Below are 27,670 nucleotides of genomic sequence, written 5' to 3'. Positions count from 1 at the left end.
ATGGGGTTTAATCCAAAACCTCATCTAACTACTTAATCCAAGTTTTAAAAGATTCTTTTGCCAAATATTTAGAAGACCTTATCTTATCTGCATAATATTTACAGACACGATTGGGAGACGCTTTTAATCGGACTAAATTATCACTGAGCGGCAGGAACTACCCATGTCCTATCAGGCAATAAATCAGTGGATCTCCATTTAAAGTAAACATATACTATAACCAAATTACTTGTATTTTCACCTTAAACATTGCAACAGACACTTTTGACGCACATTAAACTTGACAATTTATTATACCTTAATATTAACCTTATACATAATTACACGGCTTTATTACACACAAGCTTAGAAAGTATATGGAATTGTATCTTAACTTACAGGCTGTCATTGCACATGGACGTTATAGGTCGTCGTCATTTTGCCAAGACATTGGTCACTGAACGAATCATTTTGGCGAACGAACTGAAAAGTCAACTAATCTCTTGAAAGAATCATTATTACCACCACAGTATTTCAAGGTTTTTGCACGTGTGTAATTCCTTAAGGTTATTTCAAATAGAGATTAATAATGCGCAGGAAGAAAACAAGTTGATACAAAATTTAACTAATGTTATATTGATTTAGAACTAGTTCTGGTGGAAACGGTCTCATTTGAGAGTGATGTAGGTGGCTCTTAAAAGAGCCTTTGGGGTGTTTGTCAGCGGCGGGTTTAAGCGCGCTCTCCGCGGATGCGGCGGGCCAGCTGGATGTCTTTGGGCATGATGGTGACCCTCTTGGCGTGGATGGCGCACAGGTTGGTGTCCTCGAACAGACCGACCAGATAAGCCTCGCTGGACTCCTGCAGGGCCATGACAGCGGAGCTCTGGAAGCGCAGGTCCGTCTTGAAATCCTGAGCGATCTCTCGCACCAGACGCTGGAAAGGCAGTTTGCGGATCAGCAGCTCGGTGGACTTCTGATAGCGGCGGATCTCTCGGAGAGCCACGGTCCCGGGCCTGTAACGGTGGGGCTTCTTGACGCCGCCGGTGGCTGGGGCGCTCTTCCGGGCGGCTTTAGTAGCGAGCTGCTTCCTCGGGGCTTTGCCACCGGTGGATTTACGAGCGGTCTGCTTGGTTCTTGCCATCGCTGCAGTTTAATCACTGTAGAATACGAGTGTGACCGTGTGTGTAACACAGCTGCTTTTAAAGCATCTCAGGATAGAGCCAGGGTCCAGAGCTTGTGATTGGCTGATGTGTGGCGCCTGCACACGACTGCTAGCCAATGACTGCGCATCCCCTGTTTTCAAACGGGGAACTGTTTGTGTTTCCCGCTCAAAATGCGTTGTTCTGCTTATTACTTCATGAATCAAACACTCTACACTACATTTAGCCATTTTATAGACACCTTTATCCAAAGCGATTTAAGAGGAAGATACATAGCGATTCTTCTTAAGGAGGCAAATAGACACAGAAAGTGCTTGAGATATCAAGTTTTAGGCTTTGTTCAAATAAGTACAAGCTGGAAAGAGAGAGAATAAATAAAGAAAAAGCTAAATATATCTTTATATATTTTTTCTTCTTAAACTCGATCAATTTTATAATATTTTCAAGAAGGTCAGACAATAAAGCAGTGATCTCCGCCGTGTGTGTGTGACAAAAACAATTGAGCACACATATCTACTGTTATACTCTTCAGCCCATTGTTTTCCCATGTCTCGAACACCATATTTATCTCAATTTCTCTCTCAAAACATACTAGCTACAGATGCATGTGCAACACAGACTTGATAATCTTGGTGTGTATCCTTTTATGTTCTCGAGTATGTATGGGTGCATAAATATATGTAACCATAGCAAATAGTTTTGCTTACCCTTATCACACGATTACTCAACATAGCCGCAGAACAGCTATTATGTCTGCTAATAGTTGTACTTAAAGCAATACGATATAGTTGATATGGTGCATATTTAGTTGGGTACATTCATTCAAGAATAAATTATACAATCAGAAAAGCGCTCTCTAAAAAATAAAATGGGTGGCTCTTAAAAGAGCCTTTGTGTTTGAGAAACAGAGCGGACTCGGTTTACTTGGCTTTGGCGGGTTTCTCGGTCTTCTTGGGCAGAAGCACGGCCTGGATGTTGGGCAGCACGCCGCCCTGAGCGATGGTCACTCGACCCAGGAGTTTGTTGAGCTCCTCGTCATTGCGCACCGCCAGCTGCAGGTGACGGGGAATGATGCGGGTCTTCTTATTGTCTCTCGCGGCGTTTCCAGCCAACTCCAGGATCTCAGCGGTCAGATACTCGAGCACAGCCGCCAGATAGACGGGAGCTCCGGCACCGACGCGCTCGGCGTAGTTCCCCTTGCGGAGAAGTCTGTGAACACGGCCGACGGGGAACTGCAGCCCTGCTCTGGAGGAGCGAGTCTTGGCCTTCGCTCTCGCTTTGCCGCCGGTTTTGCCTCTTCCGCTCATTGTTGACAACAAAAAGTCTCTATCTTTGCAATGCAGAAACAGTGATATCGTGAACCTCGCTCTACTGTATTTAAAAGAGCGCGCGAGTCGCTCATTGGTTTAGGGTCTGTAAGATTTCAAACCAATCACTGAACTTCCCTCCAACACTGACCTCCAAAGCCACGCCTCCACAGCCGGCGCGCGGATTGTGCAGCTTTAGGAAAGAAGACGAAAGAAAACTTAAACCCTTAACTTAAAACAGAAAACCTAACCCTAACCCTATACTAATATGTGATATAAAATGTGATAAATTATTTTTAATCTAATTAAATTTAGATCAAATATCCATTAAATATTTCAATTTTAATATAAGTATGTTACTGGGAAGTCGTGGTCTAGTGTTTATAGAGTTTCACTCCTAACCCTAGAGTTGTGGGTTTGAGTCTTGGGCTGGCGACACCACGACTGGGGTGTCCTTGAGCAAGGCACTGAACCCCCAGCTGCTCCCCAGCAAAAATGATACCCTGCTCCGGGTGTGTGTGTGTGTGTGTGTGTGCAATTTGGATGGGTTTAAATGCAGAGCACAAATTCTGAGTATAGGTCACCATACTTGGCTGAATGTCATGTCACTTTTACTCTGTGGTTTTTCTAAATCCATGTACTACATCATTTTTACACGTCTTTGGTATAGTGAAAAAAAAAAATTATAAGCATATCATAAGTTTTATGATATGTTTTAAGTTCATATGATTAGTTCATGTTAGATAGGCTACTCTTTTTGTGTCAGTATCACTGATCTATATATATATATGTGTGTGTGTGTGTGTGTGTGTGTGTGTGTTCTATATTATAGATCAGTGGTCAGTATCTAAACACAGGGATTTTATTAATTTTTTCTAAATTTGAAGTTGTGGGTCTAATCAAACAAAATAATTATTATTTTTGAGGAAGTTCAATTGCTGTGTCATTAAAGCCTCTTTTGATCTGTGCAGTGCTCTGCTGGGGAGCTGGTATCACTGTGGATGATAAAAACAGGATTAATAACATGATCAGAAAGATTGAAGAACAAGGGCAAAATTAAAAATGATTTTGTACTATGAGGAGCATCCAGTAGATGGTATTTGTAGTAGTTTGGTGTTGATTTAGTGGGAGATCAGTAATGACTGTGTTCTACAGAACGATTCGGAAGCTCTTTAATCTCTGCTGCTGTGTGTAACGTGTATTTGTTCTTTTCCGTTTATTGTGTTGCCTGCAGTTTACAGAGATGGAGAATGACTTGATGATGGGATTGTCATGTTGTATCTGCAGTTTTATTTATTTAGCTAATTAAGTTAAATTAGTTACATTTCTTAACCTAACCTTAATTCCACAAATTTGCTCTTTCTTTCGAGTTTGTAGGTGGCTCTGAAAAGAGCCGTTGGGGAATAAAACAGCAGGTTTTTACTTCTTCTTGGGAGCTGCCTTTTTAGGCTTGGCAGCTTTAGGCTTCGCTGTCTTGGGTTTGGCGGCCTTGGTCTTTTTGGGGCTCTTGGCTGCTTTCTTGGGCGCCGCGGGCTTCTTCGCCTTCTTGGGGCTCTTCGTGGCCTTCTTGGCGGCGGCAGCGGGTTTCTTGGCCTTCTTGGGGGATTTCTTAGCGGCGGGCTTCTTTGCCGCTGCGCTCTTGGGCTTCTTGGCAGCAGCGGGTTTCTTGGCCGCGGGCTTCTTGGCTTTAGGAGCCGCTTTCTTCGCCGGCTTCTTCTTGGTCTCGGTCTCCTTCTTGCTGATCTTGAAGGATCCCGAGGCGCCGGTTCCTTTGACCTGCAGCAGGATGCCTTTAGTCACCAGGCTCTTGATGGCGAGCTTGATGCGGGAGTTTTTCTTCTCCACGTCGTAGCCGCCGGCGGCGAGAGCTTTCTTCAGAGCAGCGAGAGACACGCCGCTCTTCTCCTTGGATGCGGACACGGCTTTAACGATCAGATCACCGACGGCTGGACCTGCTTTCTTGGCTTTAGCGGCGGACTTCTTCTTGGGCGCTTTGGCCGGCGGGGCGGCTGCAGCTGGGGCGGTTTCTGCCATCTCTGTCTGTGTGTAGAGTATTTAGTGAACTCAACAAATCAAACGCTGTCTAGATTAAGCAATGAGCAGCAGATGAACAGCGCCGCGCTCTTATTTAACACATGAGAACCTTACAGACTCAACCCACCCGCTCTGTGTCTGCGCGCCTCTGAGAGCCGCTCGCGCTTGTGTTTTCTCCTTTTACATTTAAGGGAAAAACTCGAGTGTTTAAATAGTTTGGAACATTAGAAACAACCTGAACACCAAGCAGAGATTTGCATCTTTCTTTGGAGACTAAAAGACTCGACGAGGAAATGTTTATTTTGTCTCCGTCAGAACGAATCAAAGGCGAGCAGAAGTCACGGGAGAAAAGTCTCGTGTAAATTCGATGCCATGTTTAAGTGAAAAGGTTAATAAAGACTGAAATCTTCATCTGTGTTTACAGCAAACAGTCTGAAGGTCAGTTTGGGTCGATGGTCATCACTGAGGGACGTGTGCAGTGTTTCCTTCAGTCTCTGTTTTGTCCTGCTTGAAGCACAGACTGTCCGCTCCTCCCGGAGTCTGTGTCTGGATCCTGTCTGTCATCATCACATCATCTGCGGATTTATTACATCGTGTAGATTACGTCACTTATTGTGTTTTTGTTATATTAATGATACTTAAAGTATTTTGATCATCAATACTTATAATAATGTGGTATTACTCATGTCGGCTGGGATGACTGCTTGGAAAAGCAGTAAAAAAAAAAAAAAAAAACATCCCAAAGTTACAAAATATAGGGTGAATACTGGTACACTTTCTGATAATTTATATTCTGCATACTTTTTTATTATGATCCAAATGTCTTAGCCGCTCATATGATACTATTCTAAGTAGCTTAGGGGCTCTACTATACTATAGACAATAAAAAAGAAAGAAACATTAAACACAGGATGGATGACTCTTCCTCAAACACACAATGAACCCAAACCACATTTTTAAAGCGCTACTGTCAAACTGGGACACCTTTATTGGCAAACTGGGACACTTAAAACACATTCAGTTGTTATTCAAGTGTAGGCCTTATAAATTAAATACACAATAACAATATAAACAACAATATAAACAACAACAACAATAATATAAACATCACTTTTTTTAAGAAGGGGTGCAGGTACAGCAAATTCAACCCACCCCCTCCATCGCCTGCCCACAAAACTTTATATTGGGTTAAATTTATTTCATACCAAAAAAAAAAAAAAAAAAAAAAACTTCATTAACATCTCTAGGAATTAACTGATTGCACACAGGCTTAATTTAATTTCTGTGTGGTAGGTTAATCTACATGTCAATACAGCCAGTGCAAGTGAACGTCTCCCCGTCTTCAATGAGGCCATTCTCCTCGCCACACGTCTCATGGAAACAATGCACATGATCCAGTCTTCTTTGGATCATTTGCATCACCAAATTTGACTTTACAAATATTGCAAATATCCTGGCCATCCGAGCTTGTACCCTCCATCTTTCTTGTTTTTTTTTTTTTTTTTTGGTAGGCTTTGTTTGTATTTTGAAAAGTGTTAATTGCGTGTGTCTCATGGTGAATGCGTGAGAGCTGGCGTAGTTTAAGTCAGTCTTTATTGAAATAACTAGCTAACTAACTAAATGTACGAGGGACATATAAAAAGGTAACTCTATTCCTCCATTAGAATGACTTGAATGGCTGTCCCAGTTTGCCAGTAATACCCTGTCCCAGTTTAACAATATGCTATTGGCAAACTGGGACAGTGTCAAAATCGCATTAAAAAAAAAAAAACAATAAGATTAATATGAATGTGATTTTTAAAAATTCTGATTCACCATTACATCCTATAACAAAATATGTAACAATTACAAATGATCCATGAGTTGTTTTATTTTTATAACCTCAACATTATTTACCCCAGAATGCTATGTCATTTTACTTACCATGACATGCGGAGACCCACAAGGATCAATTCTCGCACCGCTCTTGTTTAGCCTGTATATGCTTCCACTAAGTCAAATAATGAGAAAGAACCAAATTGCCTAATCACAGCTATGCTGATGATACCCAGATTTACCTAGCCTTATCTCCAAATGACTACAGCCCCATTGACCCCCCCTCTGCCAATGCATTGATGAAATTAATAATTGGATGTGCCAGAACTTCCTTCAGTTAAACAAGGAAAAAACTGAAGTCATTGCATTTGGAAACAAAGATGAAGTGTTCAAGGTGAATGCATACCTTGACTCTAGGGGTCAAACAACTAAAAATCAATTCAGGAATCTTGGTGTGATTCTGGAGACAGACCTTAGTTTCAGTAGTCATGTCAAAGCAGTAACTAAATCAGCATACTATCATTTAAAAACATTGCAAGAATCAGATGTTTTGTTTCCAAGACTTGGAGAAACTAGTTCATGCCTTTATCACCAGCAGGGTGGACTATTGTAATGGGCTCCTCACTGGCCTTCCCAAAAAGACCATTAGACAGCTGCAGCTCATCCAGAACCAGAAGATCTGAGCATATCACACCAGTCCTCAGGTCCTTACACTGGCTTCCAGTTACATTTAGGATTGATTTTAAAGTACTTTTACTGGTATATAAGTCACTAAATGACCTTGGACCGAAATATATTTCAGATTTGTTCACTGAATATAAGCCTAACAGAGGACTCAGATCACTAAGATCAAGTCAGTTAGAAATACCAAGGGTTCACACAAAACAAGGGGAGTCCTCCTTTAGTTACTATGCTGCCCGCAGCTGGAATCAGCTTCCAGAAGAGATCAGATGTGCTAAAACACTAGTCACATTTAAATCTAGACTTAAAACTCATCTGTTTAGCTGTGCATTTACTGAATGAGCACTGTGCGATGTCCGAACTGATTGCACTATATTTTCACTGTTTTATTATTATTATATATTTGTTTATGTAAAATCATTATCTAGACATAGTCTCAGAATAAAAGTTGCAGAAAAATCATTTTTCACCAACGTTGTGTCACTGCATGATATTTTAGTTGCAACAGTAAAATTACGGACCCACTTTATATTAAGTGGCCTTAACTACTATGTACTTACATTTTAATTAATAATTTAGTACAATGTACTTATTGTGTACATACATATTTTTACATTGTACTTATATTAAAAAAAACTACATGTAATTACATCTGTATTTAATTTATGTAATTACATTTATAATTACACTGTTGACCCATACTTTACACCTTAACCCACCCTTAAACTTACCCATACCTCCAACCCTCTCCCTAACCTCACCCCTATCCCACCGCAATAGCAGCAAAAGTGTTTTACAATACAATATGAACACAGTAAGTACATTGTCCTTATTTCTTTATGTAAGTACATAGTAGTTAAGGCCACCTAATATAAAGTGGGACCAAAATTACTATTTAATTTCAAGCAGATGCACTTTTTTATTTTATTCAGGATGCTATCATCCACACTTTTTCCATGTTATTAAAGTTGACAGTGGAGTTGTAGAGAAATCAAAACTTTCTCATTCATAAAGCTGTCATTATGACAACTGCATTAAAAAAATTGAGAATTATATATACATACACATAAAACTCGTAGAGAAAATTAATTTGTCATTTTAACTTTTTACCGGGATTGTTGTCGTCCGGTTAAGATAAACTATAGTTTGTAAACTATCATTAAATGCAGTTGTCAATATTTTATCCTAATGACACTTAAATAAAAACAACTGAATCAGAAAGAGTGAAGGTGTTTCATCAGACAGCACTAGTAACGCTGATTTGAGTAGTTTAATCACACCGCTTGCACAACACATAGGGCAGTCAGTATCTGATCAGCTGAGAAATGACCAGTGTCCTGATATTCAAACACAGAGCCTAGGGACGAGCCGGGATCACCTTTACAGATCCTCTCTACATCTGTTGAGGTCCACAGATCTTCTGCAGGATTGAGGTCTGGACACTGATCCTCTATGACCTTCATCTGCTTCTTCTCGAGACCCTTGGAGGTATGTTTCGGGTCACTGTCCTGCTGGACGACCCATCTTCAGCTTTCTGTCTGAGAGAAGGAGGTTATAATAATAAGACTAATAATATTGCCCCTCCTGTCTAAAGACTTGATTTCCACAAAATTGATAGCCCCGTTCATTTCAAGCCAATGCGTTTATTACACAGTCGTTATACAATCATTATAAACCACTAGAAAATACACATTATATTCATATAAATAGATCAGTCTCTGTGGAAATAGTTTTTTCTTCTTCTTCACCGTGGTTTCTAAGCCTTACCAGACACAAAATATAGAGTATCAGACCACATCCGGTCATCTGTGATGATCTTGTTTTACATTCTGTGAAAAGCTTCACGAGACTCGATCTCATCATCATCTACTCATGACCATCTTTTACTCGCGACTCGAGATCTTGCACCGAGGGAGACCGTGTGGAGAGGAACACATACATGTTTCAGATCATGTTTTCAAACACACTGCTCGGAGGGAGACATCCTTCCCCTAAAGGACTGATTTGGGGAATGTAATGGTTCTTTTGTATTGCAAACGGCTGTTAATCATTATATATCATTTGATCTACATAAGAAACTTGCCTAATAATTATGTACTATGTAATGTTTCTTATTTCAATGAAGAAACTGTTTGAAATTAAACTTCTCTTTTAATTCACTTTCAGGTTGCGAGCAGGAACAGCAACAACACATGTCATGATCTAACTCTCTGTCAGTCTATATCACAGGTAAGAATAATAATACTGACACCTAGTGGTTAGTTTCTATATATACAACTATACTATCAATACATCCCCTTACCATTAGACATAAAGAACAAGTTATTACAACTAATGACTTCTAGATTATCTAACCACTAAGTAAGCACTGTACACATTAAACAGGATGTATAGTATCAAATAACAATCTCCAGAATTATTTGCTTTACAAATCAAAGTAACAATAATCAACTGATTACATTTTATTTTATCTTTTAATTCATGAAATGCTAATGCTTCTGATCTGTTTAAGCAATATTCAGAGGTTCAGTCTATCAGGAGGCTTTATGTGTGATTGGATCTTCTCAGCACAGGTGAAGGCACTTCTTTATCTTTGCTCATTGTGATGCAGTACTGGAAGTGTTTCAGATGTCGTCACCTGTATGTGTATTCTCTACTGTCTCTTTTGTTTTTAGCAGACTTCTCCGGTTTCTCCTCAGGATCTGACCATCTTCTGTCCTTGGCTTCACCTCCTCCAGGACTGTGGCTCTTTTACTCCAGGTATTGAAATCCTCAAGTCTTACCGTGTCATTATTGGAGAGTGGTTCTAGGCTTTTTGATGCCTTGTCATAGTTTGCTTTTTGTCTCAGTTTCAGGTGCTTTTGTTTTCTTTTCAGGTACGTTCTCTTGTTTTGTGTTGGTTTGTAATCTACGCCCCATCAGTATTTCAGCAGGAGACACACCGTGTTGTAGTGGAGAAGCACGGTAATTCAGCAGAGATAAATAAGGATCTGATTGACTGTCCGCTGCTTTCTTGAGTAGTAGTTTCACAATGTGAACTCCTTTCTCTGCCTTTCCGTTTGACTGCGGATATATTGGGCTGGATGTCACGCGTTGACCTAGCATGGCCCATTATCACTGCTAACCACCTGCGGATGCCGTGTCTCGAAAGATGGATTTCATGTGTGTTATCACACAAGCAGAAGATGTACTGGATAGCAACGCAATCTCTGGGTTATTTGACAGATAGTCTATCACCAGCAAATAGTTTCTCTTCCGTTCAGAAAGAATAAGTCAGTCCCAACTTTCTGCCATGGTTCATCCAGTGGATCAGTGATGATCATTGACTCCTTTTGTTGTTTTCATGATGCTTCAAGCACGTATCACAGGTTGACACCATCTTGTCGATGTCTGCATTTATTCCGGGCCAGTAGATTGCAGTTCTAACCCTTTTTTTTACATTTCTCGGCTCCAGGGTGTTTTTTTAGCATCTCCTGTCGCAGTGACTGAGGGATAATGATCCTGTCTTTTCTCAGCAGAAATCCCTTAACGACACTCAACTCTGTTCTGATGTTGTAGTACTGAGCACATTTTCCTCTAGGCCAACCTTCATACAGATGTTTGATGACCAATCGCAGACATGTATCTTTTCCAGTCTCCACTGCAATCTGTTTGAGTTTTGTGTGTGTGACTGGAAGAGCTTCAGCTACCATGTTCACACGCTCACATCAGCCTCTGTTCCACAGATCTGGACAGAACTAGATGCTTCCCTTGAGTGTACATTAGCTCCATATCATACCTCTGCAGTCGCATCATCAGTCGCTGGATTCTTGGAGACATTTGGTTCAAGTTATTTTTAATGATGGCAATTAATGGTTTGTGATCTGTCTCTGCCACAAATGTCGGTAAGCCGTACACATAGCCGTGAAATTTCTCCAATCCATACACTAAGCCCAGACACTCTTTTTCAATCTGTGCATAGTGACGTTCCGTCGGAGTCATCGTTCTCGAGGCATATGCGACCGGCCTCCAATTCTCTCCATCCGCCTGCAGTAGAACTGCACCCATTCCTTCTTTGGATGCATCCGTCGAGATCTTTGTCTTCTTTGTCGGGTCAAAGAACGTCAGAACAGGCTCGGTGGTGAGGAGAGTCTTCAGTCGTCCTCATTCTTGTTCATGATCAGCTGTCCATCTGAACTCGCCTTTATCGACAACAGTTCTCTCAAATAAACAGTTTTTGAAGACAGATTTGGTATGAACTTCCCGACGAAATTGATCATCCCCATCACTCTCAATACAGCTTTTCTGTCTGTGGGTCTGGGCATTTTGAGTATTGCTTGTATTTTACTCTTATTTTAACTACTGGCTGTGCATCTTTTTTCAACTGTATTTTGTAGGTGAATGGTAATACTCCAAACCCTTCAAAGATGTCTGGAAACTGTTTCACGATTTGTTTCCCACTGTTCTGTGTTTCTCCATTATTTATGATGCATATTCTTCTTACCAGACCCAGATCTTCACATGCCTTATCTCCCAACACAGAATCATGGCCATCTGGAACAACCACAAACATGAGGTAATGTTCTCTGTTTTTAACCTTTACTCTGAGAGTACATGCTCCTTTTGTTGGAATGTTCTGCCCGTTATAGGCTTTGAGTTGCACAGTTTTCTGACTTATGCACAGTTTTCTGACTGATTTTCATTGCTCTGACATCATACTCTGAAATCAGATTGACTTTTGCTCCTGTTTTGCACACGCTCTCTTTGACTTTGTCCACCTCTTGAAAAGCATTGTTTTGCAAAATGATTCTGCCCTTTGCATTTAGCACAGACTTTGCCATAAGCTGGGCACTGCTTTGGCAGGTGTCTTTTGCCACATCTCTTACAGTTAAACAGTTCTTTCTGCTGTTTCAGTTTACTCATTCCCCTTTTCTGCATCTTCTCTGTTACTGCAGCTATGGCTGAACTGTCACTCCCGCTCATCTTTGTGTTCACTAAAGGTTTTAGCATGCTGAATAGCTATCTCACTGGCATGACATATCCGCACTGCTTCATTTAAGGCTAGCTCTGTCTCTCTCAAAAGCCTCTCTCTCACTTTTGTATCATTGATGCCGAACACAATTTGGTCAGGGACCATTGAATCTTGCAACAGTCCGAAATTGCATGTTTTAGCTTTCAACTTTAAATCAATTAAGAAACTGTCAAACGTTTCTCATTGTTGTTGTAGACGAGAGCGAAAAACATACCTCTCAAAAGTCTCATTTTTCTTGGTGTGCAGTGCACATCAAACTTTTCCATCACCACGTCATATTTGCCTTTTTCCTCGGCCTGTGCAAACACGAGTGTGTTAAACACTTCTATTGACTGAGGTCCTGCGACGGTGAGAAGCAATGCAATCTTGCGTGCATCCGATGCTTCATCCAAGCCCACTGCTTGCAAGTACAGCGTGAATCTCTGTTTGAACATACGCCATTCGTGATCAATGTTTCCAGTCCAGTTTACAGCGTCAGGCGGTTTAACACTTTCCATGACGAGCGTCCACTCCTGGTACCATGTAATGTTTCTTATTTCAATGAAGAAACTGTTTGTAATTAAACTTCTCTTTTAATTCACTTTCAGGTTGCAAGCAGGAACAGCAACAACACACATGTCATGATCTAACTCTCAGTCAGTCTATATCACAGGTAAGAATAATAATACTGACACCTAGTGGTTAGTTTCTATATATACAACTATACTATCACTACATACTAGTGATGGGTCATGCGCAAAGATGCGGCTCTGAGAGCCGATGCTTTGTAGTGAATCAGAAGAGCAGGCTCCCATTTTTTTTTTTTTTTTTTTGGCTGCTTACCTCAAGGCAGAACTTTGTTTTGATTGGCCAGCAATTGCATCGCAGCCAATCAGATGTGAGTATATGGGATCATACCATCATGTAAAAACAGAGAGGGGGATAAAGTGAAGCGGCACACCACTGCAAGTTAATGAGGCGTAACAATGTTAATGGAGGGGTGACAGTGTATTGTGGCAACATCGGTTCCTTCAGAGAGAATCTTCTCAAAAACAGGGCAGATAATCAAAGAAAGGAAATAGGAGCAGTCCATCAAAGCTGAGGATTTTTTTATTTTTATTTTTTTTATTAAAATTAAATAAAAAAATTTGTGAATGCCAATCTTCACTGAGGACATTAATACTGTTTGCTTGAGTTTGATTCTAGTTTTGTTGATTTATTTGTGCCATAAAATGTTTGATTAAAATATTAAACAAAAGAGTGGTTTTGTAACAAAATAAATGCACAAAAACATGCAATTATAAGGATTCTCATAAAAACTGCACATGAAAGGGTTTTTAACACAAAAAAATAAAATAAAAAAAATGTTTGCAATTTTTGGTAAAACATTGTTCATGGTAAAACAAAGGCCTTCACAAATTTCTAAATTAAGAGCCATTTAGGATTCGAAAGAACTGGCTCTTCTTTGGGAGCTGAGCCAAAAGGGCCGGCTCTATGAAAAGAGCCGAACTTCCCATCACTATAATTATGTACACAATGATTAAGACTGTTGCTATACATTTAAAGGTGCCATCTGTAATGTTTGGCAAAAAAAAATCAAGTCAAATTCCACATTCCATACCAGATGGGGGCAATATGCCTCAATAAAGTGAATTGGTGTACTCTAGAGTAACAAACGAGAAATGGCATAGTCTCTATGCTCCGCCCCTACTTTCACAACAACACTACAGCCATAGCCGAAGCCTAACTGTGCGTTCACACCGCCGGCGTCTAGAGCGTCAAACATCACTCTTGCCGCTCTGCTCACGACGCTGCAGAAAGATTTGTGAACGCTCAGACGCTGTAACGTAGATCGAATGCTTATTTTGTATTTAAAGCGGCCGCAAAGCAAACAAGCTTGTTGATCTCGTGCAGACTAACCACAAGGAGTTATAACCTCATTAAATATTGTTGTGGACGAAATATTAGGATCCTTTACTTAAAATGAACAATCTCAGACACCTTGGTCCACGTATCACTTTTAATTTATGTTTTATGTCCCTGTACGCAAACAGGGACACATCATAGATTAATACAAACGCTAAACAGAAATAATCAACCTGTCCTTTAGCACATTTATCGAACAGCCTTCGATACATTTCTATGTTATAACTTCCCTAAAACAAATACACAAAAATAAAACAAACTTCTAGCGAAATACTAACAACATCTAACTTACCAATCGAAAAGAAATGTTGCAAGTTCAGTTGTCTCCAGCGATTAAAAGCAGTGCCGATGTTTACTCTGATTCAGCTCCTTTTCTTATCGGATTTGATTTGTGATTCCGAGCGCGGTTGTTTCTCTGTAGCGGGTGGTGGTCTCTTGCCAAGGGCTTGAGACATCATTTCTCTCTCTTCCCTGAACTGAAATACTGTACTATACTTTCCACACGATTGACATCAGGTTCAAGTACATGCCCACAAGCCGTGCGAGTTATTAGTGTATTGCAGGTTGGCTGGTGGTTATGTCGCCCGCATTTTTGTGACATCATCTCCCTTATTTCTTCTCATTCTTTTGATGCGTGTAGGTCATGTTATGGATATTTTTACCTCAATTTTTGCATATGCATCAGTAAAAACGCTTCTGTGATTATAAATACATCTCCAGCACATGCTCCTGCCCACTTGCTTCTCAAAACTACTCCAAAACTAGTCCCCTCGCGTTTGCAGGAGGGCAGCCTGCGCTCAGCTGCTATCGAATCACAACACAGGAACCGCTGGCCCAATCAGAACTCGTTACGTTTTACTGAAGGAGGGACTTTATAGAACAAGGAAGTCATCAGCCCGTTTTTATGACCGTGTAAACAGTAGTATACAGATAGGTGAATTGGGTGAAAAATATATATATTTTTTTTTTACATGCGAAACATTAACACGTTATATTGTACACTGTAAATACAATCAAAGCTTTAAAAGAGCGCTTAAAACGGGACCATTTGGAGTTAATTTAGAGAGAATACAATACCGCCTACAAACATTAGAAGCTCTTTAGTGAGAAGTTGTGGCTCTTAAAAGAGCCTTTGTGTGTGGAGCTGCAGCGGAGCTCTACTTGGAGCTGGTGTACTTGGTGACGGCCTTGGTGCCCTCGGACACGGCGTGTTTGGCCAGCTCCCCGGGCAGCAGCAGACGCACGGCGGTCTGGATCTCTCGGGAAGTGATGGTGGAGCGCTTGTTGTAGTGAGCGAGACGAGACGAGACGACTCACCGGCGATGCGCTCGAAGATGTCGTTGACGAAAGAGTTCATGATGCCCATCGCCTTCGAAGAGATCCCGGTGTCAGGATGAACCTGCTTCAGCACTTTGTACACGTAGATGGCGTAGCTCTCCTTCCTGGACTTTCTGCGCTTCTTTCCTCCTTTCGCGGCGGTCTTAGTGACGGCCTTCTTGGAGCCCTTTTTCGGCGCGGACTTCGCTGGTTCAGGCATGATGCTGCTGGAGATCAAAACCACACGAGACAATGATGAGAAAGAGAAGGACAGGGATTTATTGACGGGTCTATCCTAATTATCAGCGAGACAGGGAAGCTTCTGATGGCTCGTTTTCATTGGTCAAACCCACGAACTCGTGTTTAATTGGACAACTCGAAGAATAACGGCTGGAACGAGGGCCAATCACGGGCGGCTAGATTATAACTCCGCCTACCGTTCCATGTTTGACCGACACCCCCCACCGACTCCGTTTCCTTGGTTTCAGTTCCCGCTCTTTTTGTTTGTTTTGTTCTATACAATGAAATCGGTCTCAAATATCTCCCAGGATATCAAACTGTGTAATTTGTATAATTCCTTATAAACTCTTAGAAAATTAGACCGTTTTATTCTCATCTGTTCTGCCAATTTCACTTCTTCTCAAACTTCAGTAATAAAACCATGTTATTGTGTTTTCTCTTTACTTTATTCATCGCTTTGAATCTAGTTAAGACTAAACAAAGAAATGTAAAAGCAAAATTCTCATTATGCACGTTTCCTACAACAATATATAATTAATATAGATTCAAGAAACAATGAAAGTCAGAAAAACAATATTTATTTTTGCTCGATATGTTTAAACACACGAGAAATGTACTTTGGTGACAGAATCTTCCACAGAACAACGGTGAAAAACAATAAACAATAATAATAATAAAAAGAACTGCATAAGTTCTATTCTCTGTGTATTACACAAACTTTCAATAAACTTCACAAAAATGAATTTGTCCACAAACCCTCGACATTTTCACTAATAGAATTAAACTTTGTAACACTGTAAATTAATCTCTTTATGGCCTTTATCCTCCGAAGCCGTACAAGTCTCAGTAAGATTAACACAGTACACTTAGCATGGCCTTTTAAAGAATATAATAAATAAAAAGAAACGGAATAGAAAAAGAATAGAGCAAGCTAGTGTTAGAGGTTTTTACACACACACATACATACAATTGCATAATAAATTAAAAGAAAATAGAATACAAAGAAAAGATCAGAAAGTTAGTTAGATTTTTTTTTTTAAAGAATAGAATTAGAATAGTGAGTGTTAAAGTTAGAGGATCAAATAAACATGTCATAAATATCAAGTAAAGATGATCCGAGTTTCCCCTCATCAATGCAGAGTTCCACTTAAAGCTATATACACAACAAAAACTCAGTCTCTTCATGTGAGTGTGTGCGTGAACATAAGGTTCAAGTTTCACTTTTTGAATGGAGTTACTGAACTGATGCGTTTTTTTATGATATTTTAATTAAATGACCCACACCTATACTGCTCATAGACAGACATCGTATTAATTTTCACGTAAGGCACCAACAATAATTAAACTTTTGTCTCTTTAAGTCCGAGTGTGGGTGGCTCTTAAAAGAGCCGTTGGGTTTGTTCTCGGATCTGAAGCGGTTTATCCTCCGAAGCCGTACAATGTGCGTCCCTGTCGTTTGAGCGCGTACACAACGTCCATGGCGGTGACGGTCTTTCTCTTGGCGTGCTCGGTGTAGGTGACGGCGTCGCGGATCACGTTCTCCAGGAACACCTTCAGCACACCGCGGGTCTCCTCGTAGATCAGACCGGAGATGCGCTTGACTCCGCCGCGGCGAGCTAGACGACGAATGGCGGGTTTGGTGATTCCCTGGATGTTATCGCGAAGCACTTTACGGTGACGCTTAGCGCCTCCTTTTCCGAGTCCTTTACCGCCTTTGCCTCTTCCAGACATGATGAATTTATTTCTTGTTTCAGTCGAGCGACGAAAACGAATAAAACACAACTGCTGCAGAGAGGCATTTTACATCTGCTTACAGGACCTGACTGAAACCAGCGCTTGTCACATGACGCACCCCCCTTTGCTGGTTAGAGCAGGAAACAAAGAGGTTTAATCCAAACCCTGATCTAACGATGTCTGTCATGTGTTTCATATTAAAACCCATGTTTTAAAGCATTTATAAGATCATCTTCATCATGTTTGCACGCATTAGGATCAGATCAAACCCCGTCCAGCTGAGATGACTGCTGAAGTGTTTTTTTGTTTTTTTGAACTTGTGTAAGGTTTGCAGTCAAACAATAATCTGAAGAATCCTGCCTCAAGTTAATAAATAAATGAATAAATCTTTGAAAATTTTGCTGAGAGCAATCCAATCTCCTTTAAATAGCAAAATTGGAGATTTATTTGTACTTTGTGAGGTTTTGTCTTCAGGAGATCTTTGGGCCAAACAGGTCTTGTTGAACAAACCATGGCTCCAAACAACATCAGATGAAAATGTTGAGAACTGTTGGAGCAGCAGAAACACTTCTACAGAACCTTGCTTCAACAACAAGAAAGACGTTTGTAAACTTGTGTAAAAATCATAATTGATTCTTTAAACAGACATTAGTTTATAATATCTACTGGTAATGGTGTAATCCTAAATTAAACATTGGGAAACTTTCCTGTTATTTCTACTTTTAAGCCACGTGAAATTTAGGATATAGGTGAAACTATTGATTAAATATTATTGATATTATTATTATTATTATTATTATTATTATTATTACTATTATTATTACTATTGTTATTATTGTCAGGCAGGTGAAATGTTCAGTATTGCAGCCACTTGTTCACATTTTTTCTCTCTCTTTCTTTCAAAACAGGTATTGTACCAAAGGATTTAAAAATAAAGTTATTCCTCTGTTTAAACCTATATCTATTTCGCCGTGTTTCTCAAAACATTTAGAAAAAAAAAAAAAAAAAACTCCTTATAACTCACATTCTATTATTTGCAAACATCAATATGGTTTTCGGAAAGAAAAAAAAAAGTAATACTTATATAGTAAGTACATTTTATTTATATAGACATTTAAACACAGCATTGCTGACCGGAGTGCTGAACAGAGTATATATATATATATATATAAATATAAATAAATACAAATAAAATATGAATAAAACAACATGGAAGACGAAATACTAAAAAAACAAAAACAAAAAAACAGTATATATACAGTATTACAGTTTATATTAGATTTAAATGAATGGGAGAAAATATATATGGCTTTTCTTCACCTGATTGACCTTTGTACTTGAAAATCAAGAATTTACTTGTGTTTTTTAGACCTGCCAAAAGCTTTTGATACAGTTAACCATTACGTTTTGTTGGAAAGTTGTACAAATGAGGTTTTCATGATTTTACATATAAATGGTTGAAGAATGTTATGGAAATGTTTAGTTTTGTTAATTTTGCATTGATTGCATTCATCTCATTTAAGTAACTTTTTTAAAAAGTACATACAATGATCAAGGTAGTGTATATAGTTTCTGAGTTCACGCTTATATATAACTAGCAGAGGTATGGCATGCTGTCCGGGGAAGGGCTCCGAGCTCAGGAATGGCCCGATCCTAGAGCAGGGGAGAGCGGGGTCGAATGTAACGTGGGACGAAAGTAACAAAGCGATTTTCTCCGAGCCTCTTTCTGTATTTGCATTACCAGCTATGACAGATATTCATCATGCAATCCTTGACGGAGCTGAGAAATATCATGTGATTTCCTCATCGTTTCTGGAGGTTAGGTCCCTAAAACTGTTTTCGAGTACAAAAAGTAAATTATTGAAGCGGTAATTTTTTTTTCAAATTAGTTGTGTTGTTTTTTTTGTTTCATGTGTCACAGTAATGATCAATCTGCAGGTTAGTTAGTGCTTTAACACATCCTAAAGTTTGCATTTTCATATTTTTTTAGTATAAAATTAAATCGAGTTTAAATGTCAGGAGTTCCTGTCGGGACGAAAGTAACAGTTGTTACTTTTGTCCCGCTACAGTCACAAAAAGTATTTATATTGTTCCAGTGCATGCTATATTGTAAATTTCTGTGTCTTGCATTATTTATTAAAATGTTTATGTCATATTATACCAAAAGAATATGTCCGAGTGAGGGTCAGAAAGACAGACAGAGGTCTGGTATTGTCCAGATGTTTTTGAGAGGGCGTTTCTGGACATAGAGGAACATCTCTCTCTCGACAGCTGCTACGTCACATTTATATTTAGGTTTTAGCCGTATCTTAGCCTTTACACCTCCACCTGTGAATTTACAGTGTTTTCCAGATGTTTTAATGCACATTTTCAATTCATGCATAAAAACAACTGGATGGAAACATAAATAGGCCTATAATGTTACATCATGTTTAGAGGTTGTTTTTATTATGCTAATGTGATAAAATTTTTATATTGTGCATTCTGTTGAAAAAAATGTTTTATAAAAATAAATTGAAATTGACAATAAAAAAAAATACAGTCAGGTTTTAAGACATCTGATGAACTTAAACTTAAATTTAAAATGAAAATATGAAAATGTAATTTAATAATTGTTTTGCAAAGATAAAGGACAAAATATGTTTGCAGTTATTTATTAACAAGGTCACAATCAGGTATACTTAAGAAAATAAGACTAACAGAAAAAAATCTAGCTTATATTGTTGTGTTACTTTTGATGGGTAAGTCTCAACGACTGCAACAGGTGAAGTTAAGGTTGTTTAGCTGAGAGGCTCTCGCCGATGTACGATGGGAGCACAAGCTGGTAAAAAAAAATACAAAATAATACAAAATAAAAACAAATATACCCTAAGGATTTATCAAAAACTATGATTGAGCCTACTGAGGTGACTCAGGTGTCAACAACTAAATTCTTGTGAGGTTTTGTTGATTTTGGGGGAAGTCGTGGGTTAGAGGGTTGGACTCCCAATCGAAGGGTTGTGGGTTCTAGTCTCGGGCCGGCAGGAATTGTGGGTGGAGGGAGTTCATGTTCAGTTCTCTCTCCACCTTCAATACCACGACTGAGGAGCCCTTGAGCAAGACATCGAACCCCCAACTGCTCCCCGGGCGCCGCAGCATAAATGTGTGTGTGTGTGTGTGTCTGTGTGTATCACTTTCACTTGATGAGACTTTGAATTGGAGGGAACAAGTCAATTATCTGAGCAGGAAAATACATACATCTACAGAATAAGGAGAGTTAGACATCTTGTTATTACAGAGGGTCTCCTTACACTTTTTTTAATGTTTTAATGTTTTTTTAATGTTATAAAAGACAGTTTTATGTATTTTATTTATCATATGTGGTTAGTTTTTGGGGTATATGATTCACCTTTTTTTTCATTAGTGGTTTGTTTTTTTGCTTTCTATATTGTTTAGGTGGATGATCTACATAAGCCTTTTAGTTTTTCTTCCTCTTCCTGTAAAACATATTTGACTGTTCGCCTGTGATTATTCTTTGAAGGGAGATCTAGAACCGTTAATACACCTAAGAAAAGTATAAATGGTAAACGGACTGCATTTATATAACGCTTTCAACAGACCACATGGCCATCCAAAGCGCTTTACAATTTGCCTCACATTCACCCAAAGCATTAATTGTCTGAAAATGTTACTATTTTTTTCTATGTTTTTATCGAGTTTTCCCGTGGAAACGGTCTCATTGAGAGTGATGTGGGTGGCTCTTAAAAGAGCCTTTGGGGTGTTTGTCAGGGGCGGGTTTAAGCGCGCTCTCCGCGGATGCGGCGGGCCAGCTGGATGTCTTTGGGCATGATGGTGACTCTCTTGGCGTGGATGGCGCACAGGTTGGTGTCCTCGAACAGACCGACCAGATAAGCCTCGCTGGACTCCTGCAGGGCCATGACAGCGGAGCTCTGGAAGCGCAGGTCCGTCTTGAAATCCTGAGCGATCTCTCGCACCAGACGCTGGAAAGGCAGTTTGCGGATCAGCAGCTCGGTGGACTTCTGATAGCGGCGGATCTCTCGGAGAGCCACGGTCCCGGGCCTGTAACGGTGGGGCTTCTTGACGCCGCCGGTGGCTGGGGCGCTCTTCCGGGCGGCTTTAGTAGCGAGCTGCTTCCTCGGGGCTTTGCCACCGGTGGATTTACGAGCGGTCTGCTTGGTTCTTGCCATCGCTGCAGTTTAATAACTGTAGAATACGAGTGTGACCGTGTGTGCAACACAGCTGCTTTTAAAGCATCTCAGGATGGCGTCAGGTTGCAGATGCTTGTGATTGGCTGATGTGTGACGCCTGCACACGACTGCTAGCCAATGACTGCGCATATCCTGTTTTCAAACGGCGAACTGTTTGTGTTTCCCGCTCAAAATGCTTTGTTCCGTTTACTTTATGGATCAATCAAATACTACACACAACATTTAGTCATTTTGTAAACGCTTTTATCAAAAGATTTAACAGTTGGGGGATACATAAAGTGATTCTTCTTAAAGAGGCAAACAGACACGGCGAGTGCTTGGAGCACCAAGTTGTAGGGATTGTTCAAATAAGTTCAAGCTAGAAAGAGAGAGAATAATCAAAGAGAAAGGCAATAGTAAATATATTGTAATATAATTGTTCTTCTTAAATCAAAAACATGATCAAATACAGTATTTTATGTATATTTTGTTTTCTTGCAAGAAGGTCAGACAATACAGCAGTTATCTCCGCTGTGAGTGACAAAAACAAGTGAGCACACATCTCTACTGTTATACTCTTCCCATGTCTCGAACACCATATTATACCTCATGTGTGATAAACACTTGATGGGTCTCATTACTCACATAATATTCCTCATCAAGCAGGTCATGGTGACATTTCCTTGTACTCAGACCCAGCAGGCCTCACATGTGAACATAGCATTTCATAATATGGGAGCAATATATCAATTAATATATGGTGTAAATAAGAATATAATGGATTATTTTAATTGTTCCCTCACAACTAGAGGTGGGCAGATCGATACTAATATCGATAATATCGATACCAACGTTGGTATCGGTATTGATCGATACCAACGGGAAAATATCGATACTTAAGTTTCAGTTTCTCTCGTTTTGCCACCTGGCCGTGTTTGTCAAAATGCTGCTGCTGTCACAGAGCAGAGCAAGCTCTAAGAGTGCTGCTCGTGCTCGAGACTGCTCTCCGCCCCCTCTCCTGTGTTGTACCGTCACGTGACTCACCACTAGCGCTACCACCAGCAGTCAGGCGCGCGCACCGCTCAGCCGCGCATTTCTAACAGCAGTCAGTCAGAGGCGGAGAGAAAGAAGAGCGTTGTATGGCTGTATTTTCAGGCCGATCTACCCTTTTTGTGTTAGCTGTGAAAGGGATACTAGTTTCTATATTTAAACTTCACCTAGATGTGCACCAGAATTAATTATTTTTTATTATTTTATCAATAACTGATTCTCCAAGAGCAGTGGATATTACAAGGCGCCTATCAGAAATGATTGTGAAGGACCTGCAGCCTCTTTCCATAGTGGAAGATGTCGGCTTCAGGAATTTTGTATAAGGAGAATTTGTTTTACATTGTGAAGTAAAACGTTGTGACTTTAAGAAAACAATCCTGAAAAGAAGTGCACAAGAGGAGAAACATTTTTTTATTAACATGCTATTTGAAAAGAGAATTTGTTTTTACATTTTTTATATTTGTGAAGTAATCATTTTGTAACTTTGTTTATTTAAATAAATCAGAAGTAACCAAAAGTTGTTTCTGAACAAAAGCTTTCGTAGTACTGATTAATAACCCAAAATGCAAATCACAAAAACAAATTAAAAGTCATGAAAATTCATTTAGATTTAGGTTGAAGACGCATCCACCTTAATTATTAAAAAGTATCGATATTGGTATCGGTATCGGCGATACTGGCCCTGTATTTACTTGGTATCGGATCGATACCAAATCTAGCGGTATCGCACACCTCTACTCACAACATACTTTCTACAGTTGCATGTGCAAAACTAATTTACTGGTCTTAGTGTGTTCTTTTTTTAATCTCAGTTTTTTTTATCTTTTTTTATGTATTCATGTATGAAAACATGTAAAAACAGCAAATAGTTTTTTTACTCTTACCAAATAAAGACCATTCTGGTTTGTCTGTCTGAAGGGTTTACGATTTTACTTGCATATGTTTATTGACCGTCTCTATGAACCGAATCGTATGTCAGAAAAACGTTCTTCTTCTGATAAAATGGGTGGCTCTTAAAAGAGCCTTTGTGTTTGAGAAACAGAGCGGACTCGGTTTACTTGGCTTTGGCGGGTTTCTCGGTCTTCTTGGGCAGCAGCACGGCCTGGATGTTGGGCAGCACGCCGCCCTGAGCGATGGTCACTCGACCCAGGAGTTTGTTGAGCTCCTCGTCATTGCGCACCGCCAGCTGCAGGTGACGGGGAATGATGCGGGTCTTCTTGTTGTCTCTGGCGGCGTTTCCAGCCAACTCCAGGATCTCAGCGGTCAGATACTCGAGCACAGCCGCCAGATAGACGGGAGCTCCGGCACCGACGCGCTCGGCGTAGTTCCCCTTGCGGAGAAGTCTGTGAACACGGCCGACGGGGAACTGCAGCCCTGCTCTGGAGGAGCGAGTCTTGGCCTTCGCTCTCGCTTTGCCGCCGGTTTTGCCTCGTCCGCTCATTGTTGATGGATAGTCAGTTCTACGTTAGAGATGCAGAAACGATGAATATACGATTCTCGCTCAACTGTCTTTAAAAGAGCTTGCGAGTCGCTCATTGGTTTAGAGTCTGTTAAATTTCAAACCAATCACTGAACTTCCCTCCAACACTGACCTTCAAAGCCACGCCTCCACAGCCGGCGCGCGGATTGTGCAGCTTTAAGAAACAACACTACAGAAAACATTCAGGAACTAGTGAATGTTAATCAAACGATAACCTTTGTCGCATTTCTAAATAAAGTCAAAATATAAAAGCATTGAGTCGATCTAAACTCAGATACATTTTTCTAAGTTATCTTTTTTTTTTTTTTTTTTGTATTTTGTATTCAGATGTTTGGCAAAATATTTCTGATGACACTGTGGGTCTAACGTTAATCAAACGAACTAATGGTTTGACTTTGGACAATGTAAGAGATGTTCAGCTTCTTGATACATGGTGCGATGATTTTTCATTTATTTATTATGTGGAGAAGGAGTTGATCATTGATTTATGAAGACACAATGAAGCAGTAATAACGCTGACAATCCATGGTCAGAAGGCAAATAAAAATGATTTAGTACTATGCAGAACATCCAGTAGATGGTATTTGTAGTTCAGTGTTGATTTAGTGGAAGATTAGTGATGACTGTGTTCTACAGAACGACTCAGAAGCTCTTTTATCTTTGCTGCTGCGTGGAATATCTATGAAACACTTCAGTGTTCATCGTTGTTTATTTATTGTGTTGTTTTTCAAGTAAAATGGGGGCACAAATTAGTTAAGTTTCTCAACCTAACCTTAATTCCACTAAGTAAACTGATCTTTCTTTAGTTTGTGGGTGGCTCTGAAAAGAGCCGTTGGGGAATAAAACAGCAGGTTTTTACTTCTTCTTGGGAGCTGCCTTTTTAGGCTTGGCAGCTTTAGGCTTCGCTGTCTTGGGTTTGGCGGCCTTGGTCTTTTTGGGGCTCTTGGCTGCTTTCTTGGGCGCCGCGGGCTTCTTCGCCTTCTTGGGGCTCTTCGTGGCCTTCTTGGCGGCGGCAGCGGGTTTCTTGGCCTTCTTGGGGGATTTCTTAGCGGCGGGCTTCTTTGCCGCTGCGCTCTTGGGCTTCTTGGCAGCAGCGGGTTTCTTGGCCGCGGGCTTCTTGGCTTTAGGAGCCGCTTTCTTCGCCGGCTTCTTCTTGGTCTCGGTCTCCTTCTTGCTGATCTTGAAGGATCCAGAGGCGCCGGTTCCTTTGACCTGCAGCAGGATGCCTTTAGTCACCAGGCTCTTGATGGCGAGCTTGATGCGGGAGTTTTTCTTCTCCACGTCGTAGCCGCCGGCGGCGAGAGCTTTCTTCAGAGCAGCGAGAGACACGCCGCTCCTCTCCTTGGATGCGGACACGGCTTTAACGATCAGATCACCGACGGCCGGACCTGCTTTCTTGGCTTTAGCGGCGGACTTCTTCTTGGGCGCTTTGGCCGGCGGGGCGGCTGCAGCTGGGGCGGTTTCTGCCATCTCTGTCTGTGTGTAGAGTATTTAGTGAACTCAACAAATCAAACGCTGTCTAGATTAAGTAATGAGCAGCAGATGAACAGCGCCGCGCTCTTATTTAACACATGAGAACCTTACAGACTCAACCCGCCCGCTCTGTGTCTGCGCGCCTCTGCGAGCCGCTCGCGCTTGTGCTTTCTCCTTTTACATTTAAGGGAAAAACTCGAGTGTTAAAATAGTTTGGAACAGTAGAAACAAAGTGAACACCAAGCAGAGGTTCTTGGCTTTCTTTGGACACTAAAATCCGCGGCGAGCAAATGTTTGTTTTGCCCCGGTCAGATCAAACTCAAGGCGAGCATCAACCTCGGAACAAAGCCGCGTGTTCATTTAATGCCTCGTTTAAGTGGAAAGTTGAATAAATATTAAACTCGTCCTCCGTGTGTTTCAGAAACAGTTTGGAAATGAATTTAATGAAATGAGCATCAGTGAAGCGCGTGTGCAGTGTTTGATACAGCTGTTGTTTTGGGCAGCTTGAAGCACAATCATCCGGAGACCTCCAGTCTGAGAGTCCTGTCTGTTCGGCAGATGATCTGTTATAATACTAGTAATAACAACAATAACTATGAATAGGTTTATATGTGTTAACGGAGGCCAGCGAGTAGGTTCTGTGCAGGTAAAACATAATAATGTAGATGATGGAAACACTCAGAGCAGGGTTCCTCAGATCTTGTCCTGGAGAGTTTAGTTCCTGATCAAACTCATCTAGATGTGATTCTCTAATGATCCTGAAGACACTGATTCACATCCTCAGCTGTGTCTGATCAGGGTTAGAGCTAATCTCTGCAGGAGTGTGGATCTCATGGGCTTGAGGAGGGTTGGTTTTATCAGATACTAACGCAACATGAAGAAACGTATGATAATCATAAGACAATGTCATACGATGTTGTAATTTCGACTTGTCAAAATGAAACATGATTTTTAAATACCTTCTGTGATGTTTTTTTCCTTTCCTTTTTTATTTTTTATAACGATGTTCATTAAACAAAATCATGTCCTGTTTGAAAACATTTAATAAAACTGATAATTTTATGATAAACTGTCCTCAATATTTTACTCAAAAGTACAGTAACTATTGTTTTGAAAAAGCTATTATAACATACAGCCTCTTTTAAGACTACAAGACCTTTTATATGTTGGTCGGGTAATGCATGGACAGAAATGTTATGTTGATTTATATGTGTGTGTGTATTTATATATCTATAGCTACATTGTAATTTGTTTTCTATACTTAAAAAAAAGGAAAAGAAAACGTACTATATGTAAATAAACTAAAATCTCTTTAGGATTAGCATGTCATGCACAGTATGCAGTGGTGGCTAAGATTATCTGAGCAGTAGTATTTTCAGCTAAAAATGGTTTTAAGTCAGTTATTTCTATCTTCTGCTGTAGTGTGTCAGTAGGAAATAGCCGTTTACATTTCTAAACATTCATTTTGTTATTAAATATAATAATTTGTGAGATTTCTGTCTGACAGCAAGGTCACAAAACGCTGGACTTTTGGTCGTTCCTAGGATAGCAAAGTCCACTAAAGGAGGCAGAGCTTTCTCACATTTGGCTCCCGAACTCTGGAATAGCCTTCCTGACAATGTTCGGGGTTCAGACACACTCTCTCTGTTTAAATCTAGACTAAAAACACATCTCTTTCGCCAAGCATTCGAATAATGTATCTCTTAAATTGTGAGTGTAGTTGCATCTGATCAAATGTGCATTTTTATTCTTTAGCTTGGGTTAAACTAATTAATTTTACTCTGTTGGATCAGCAGCTATGCTAATGATGTCTGTATGTGTTTCTCTGTTTCTGCTGGATCTTCATCCCGTGGTAACTAGGATTTACACAAGCTCCAGTCTGGATCCAGAACACCTGAGAAGAGATGATGCTGACTCTCAGAGGACCTCAGATGATGCTGACCCTGAATCAACAACAGAACTAACAATTATTGCTACAAGTGTGACTGAATCATACAGGGGTGTAGCCATCTTTTCAGAAGTGACGGGGGCAGTAATGAATATATACACTCACACACACACACACACACACACACTACAATATAATATAAAACATTATAATAGAACATTTCTGTAATCTATAGCCTACCAGTCAACAGTTCTTGAACAGTAAGATTTTTAATGTTTTTAAAGAAGTCTCTTCTGCTCACCAAGCCTGCAATTATTTGATCTAAAGTACAGCAAAAGTTGTCAAAGTTTTTACAATTTAAAATACTATTTTCTATTTGAATATATTTTAAAATTTAATTTATTCCTGT

At 40.1% G+C, this 27,670-nt stretch overlaps 7 protein-coding genes and 1 pseudogene across 7 annotated transcripts; all 8 read right to left on the bottom strand.

Moving 5' to 3' along the window:
- Nucleotides 1–666: 666 nt before the first annotated feature.
- Nucleotides 667–1,159, bottom strand: LOC113051268 (histone H3-like). The gene has a single exon (XM_026214871.1). It carries the CDS (start codon nt 1,118–1,120, stop codon nt 710–712), a length of 411 nt encoding a protein of 136 aa, XP_026070656.1. The 5' UTR covers nt 1,121–1,159; the 3' UTR covers nt 667–709.
- An 826-nt stretch (nt 1,160–1,985) lies between these two features.
- LOC113051273 (histone H2A-like) lies at nt 1,986–2,481 on the bottom strand. The gene has a single exon (XM_026214876.1). It carries the CDS (start codon nt 2,444–2,446, stop codon nt 2,060–2,062), a length of 387 nt encoding a protein of 128 aa, XP_026070661.1. The 5' UTR covers nt 2,447–2,481; the 3' UTR covers nt 1,986–2,059.
- A 1,065-nt stretch (nt 2,482–3,546) lies between these two features.
- LOC113051264 (histone H1-like) lies at nt 3,547–4,617 on the bottom strand. The gene has a single exon (XM_026214867.1). It carries the CDS (start codon nt 4,478–4,480, stop codon nt 3,866–3,868), a length of 615 nt encoding a protein of 204 aa, XP_026070652.1. The 5' UTR covers nt 4,481–4,617; the 3' UTR covers nt 3,547–3,865.
- A 10,360-nt stretch (nt 4,618–14,977) lies between these two features.
- On the bottom strand, nt 14,978–15,458 carry LOC113051276 (histone H2B-like; annotated as a pseudogene).
- Nucleotides 15,459–16,691: 1,233 nt separating this feature from the next.
- On the bottom strand, nt 16,692–17,226 carry LOC113051283 (histone H4). Its single transcript, XM_026214884.1, has one exon. The coding sequence runs from the start codon at nt 17,178–17,180 to the stop codon at nt 16,869–16,871; it is 312 nt and encodes a 103-aa protein (XP_026070669.1). The 5' UTR covers nt 17,181–17,226; the 3' UTR covers nt 16,692–16,868.
- A 3,331-nt stretch (nt 17,227–20,557) lies between these two features.
- LOC113051267 (histone H3-like) lies at nt 20,558–21,410 on the bottom strand. Its single transcript, XM_026214870.1, has one exon. It carries the CDS (start codon nt 21,368–21,370, stop codon nt 20,960–20,962), a length of 411 nt encoding a protein of 136 aa, XP_026070655.1. The 5' UTR covers nt 21,371–21,410; the 3' UTR covers nt 20,558–20,959.
- Nucleotides 21,411–23,340: 1,930 nt separating this feature from the next.
- LOC113051272 (histone H2A-like) lies at nt 23,341–23,956 on the bottom strand. Its single transcript, XM_026214874.1, has one exon. It carries the CDS (start codon nt 23,859–23,861, stop codon nt 23,475–23,477), a length of 387 nt encoding a protein of 128 aa, XP_026070659.1. The 5' UTR covers nt 23,862–23,956; the 3' UTR covers nt 23,341–23,474.
- Nucleotides 23,957–24,250: 294 nt separating this feature from the next.
- On the bottom strand, nt 24,251–25,511 carry LOC113051263 (histone H1-like). The gene has a single exon (XM_026214866.1). It carries the CDS (start codon nt 25,368–25,370, stop codon nt 24,756–24,758), a length of 615 nt encoding a protein of 204 aa, XP_026070651.1. The 5' UTR covers nt 25,371–25,511; the 3' UTR covers nt 24,251–24,755.
- Between the last annotated feature and the right edge of the window lie 2,159 nt (nt 25,512–27,670).

This window comes from Carassius auratus, chromosome 32 (assembly GCF_003368295.1).
Source record: "Carassius auratus strain Wakin chromosome 32, ASM336829v1, whole genome shotgun sequence".
NCBI lineage: Eukaryota > Metazoa > Chordata > Actinopteri > Cypriniformes > Cyprinidae > Carassius > Carassius auratus.
The sequence above is the reverse complement of the archived record's forward strand: the minus strand, read 5'-3'. Positions and strand labels throughout refer to the sequence as shown.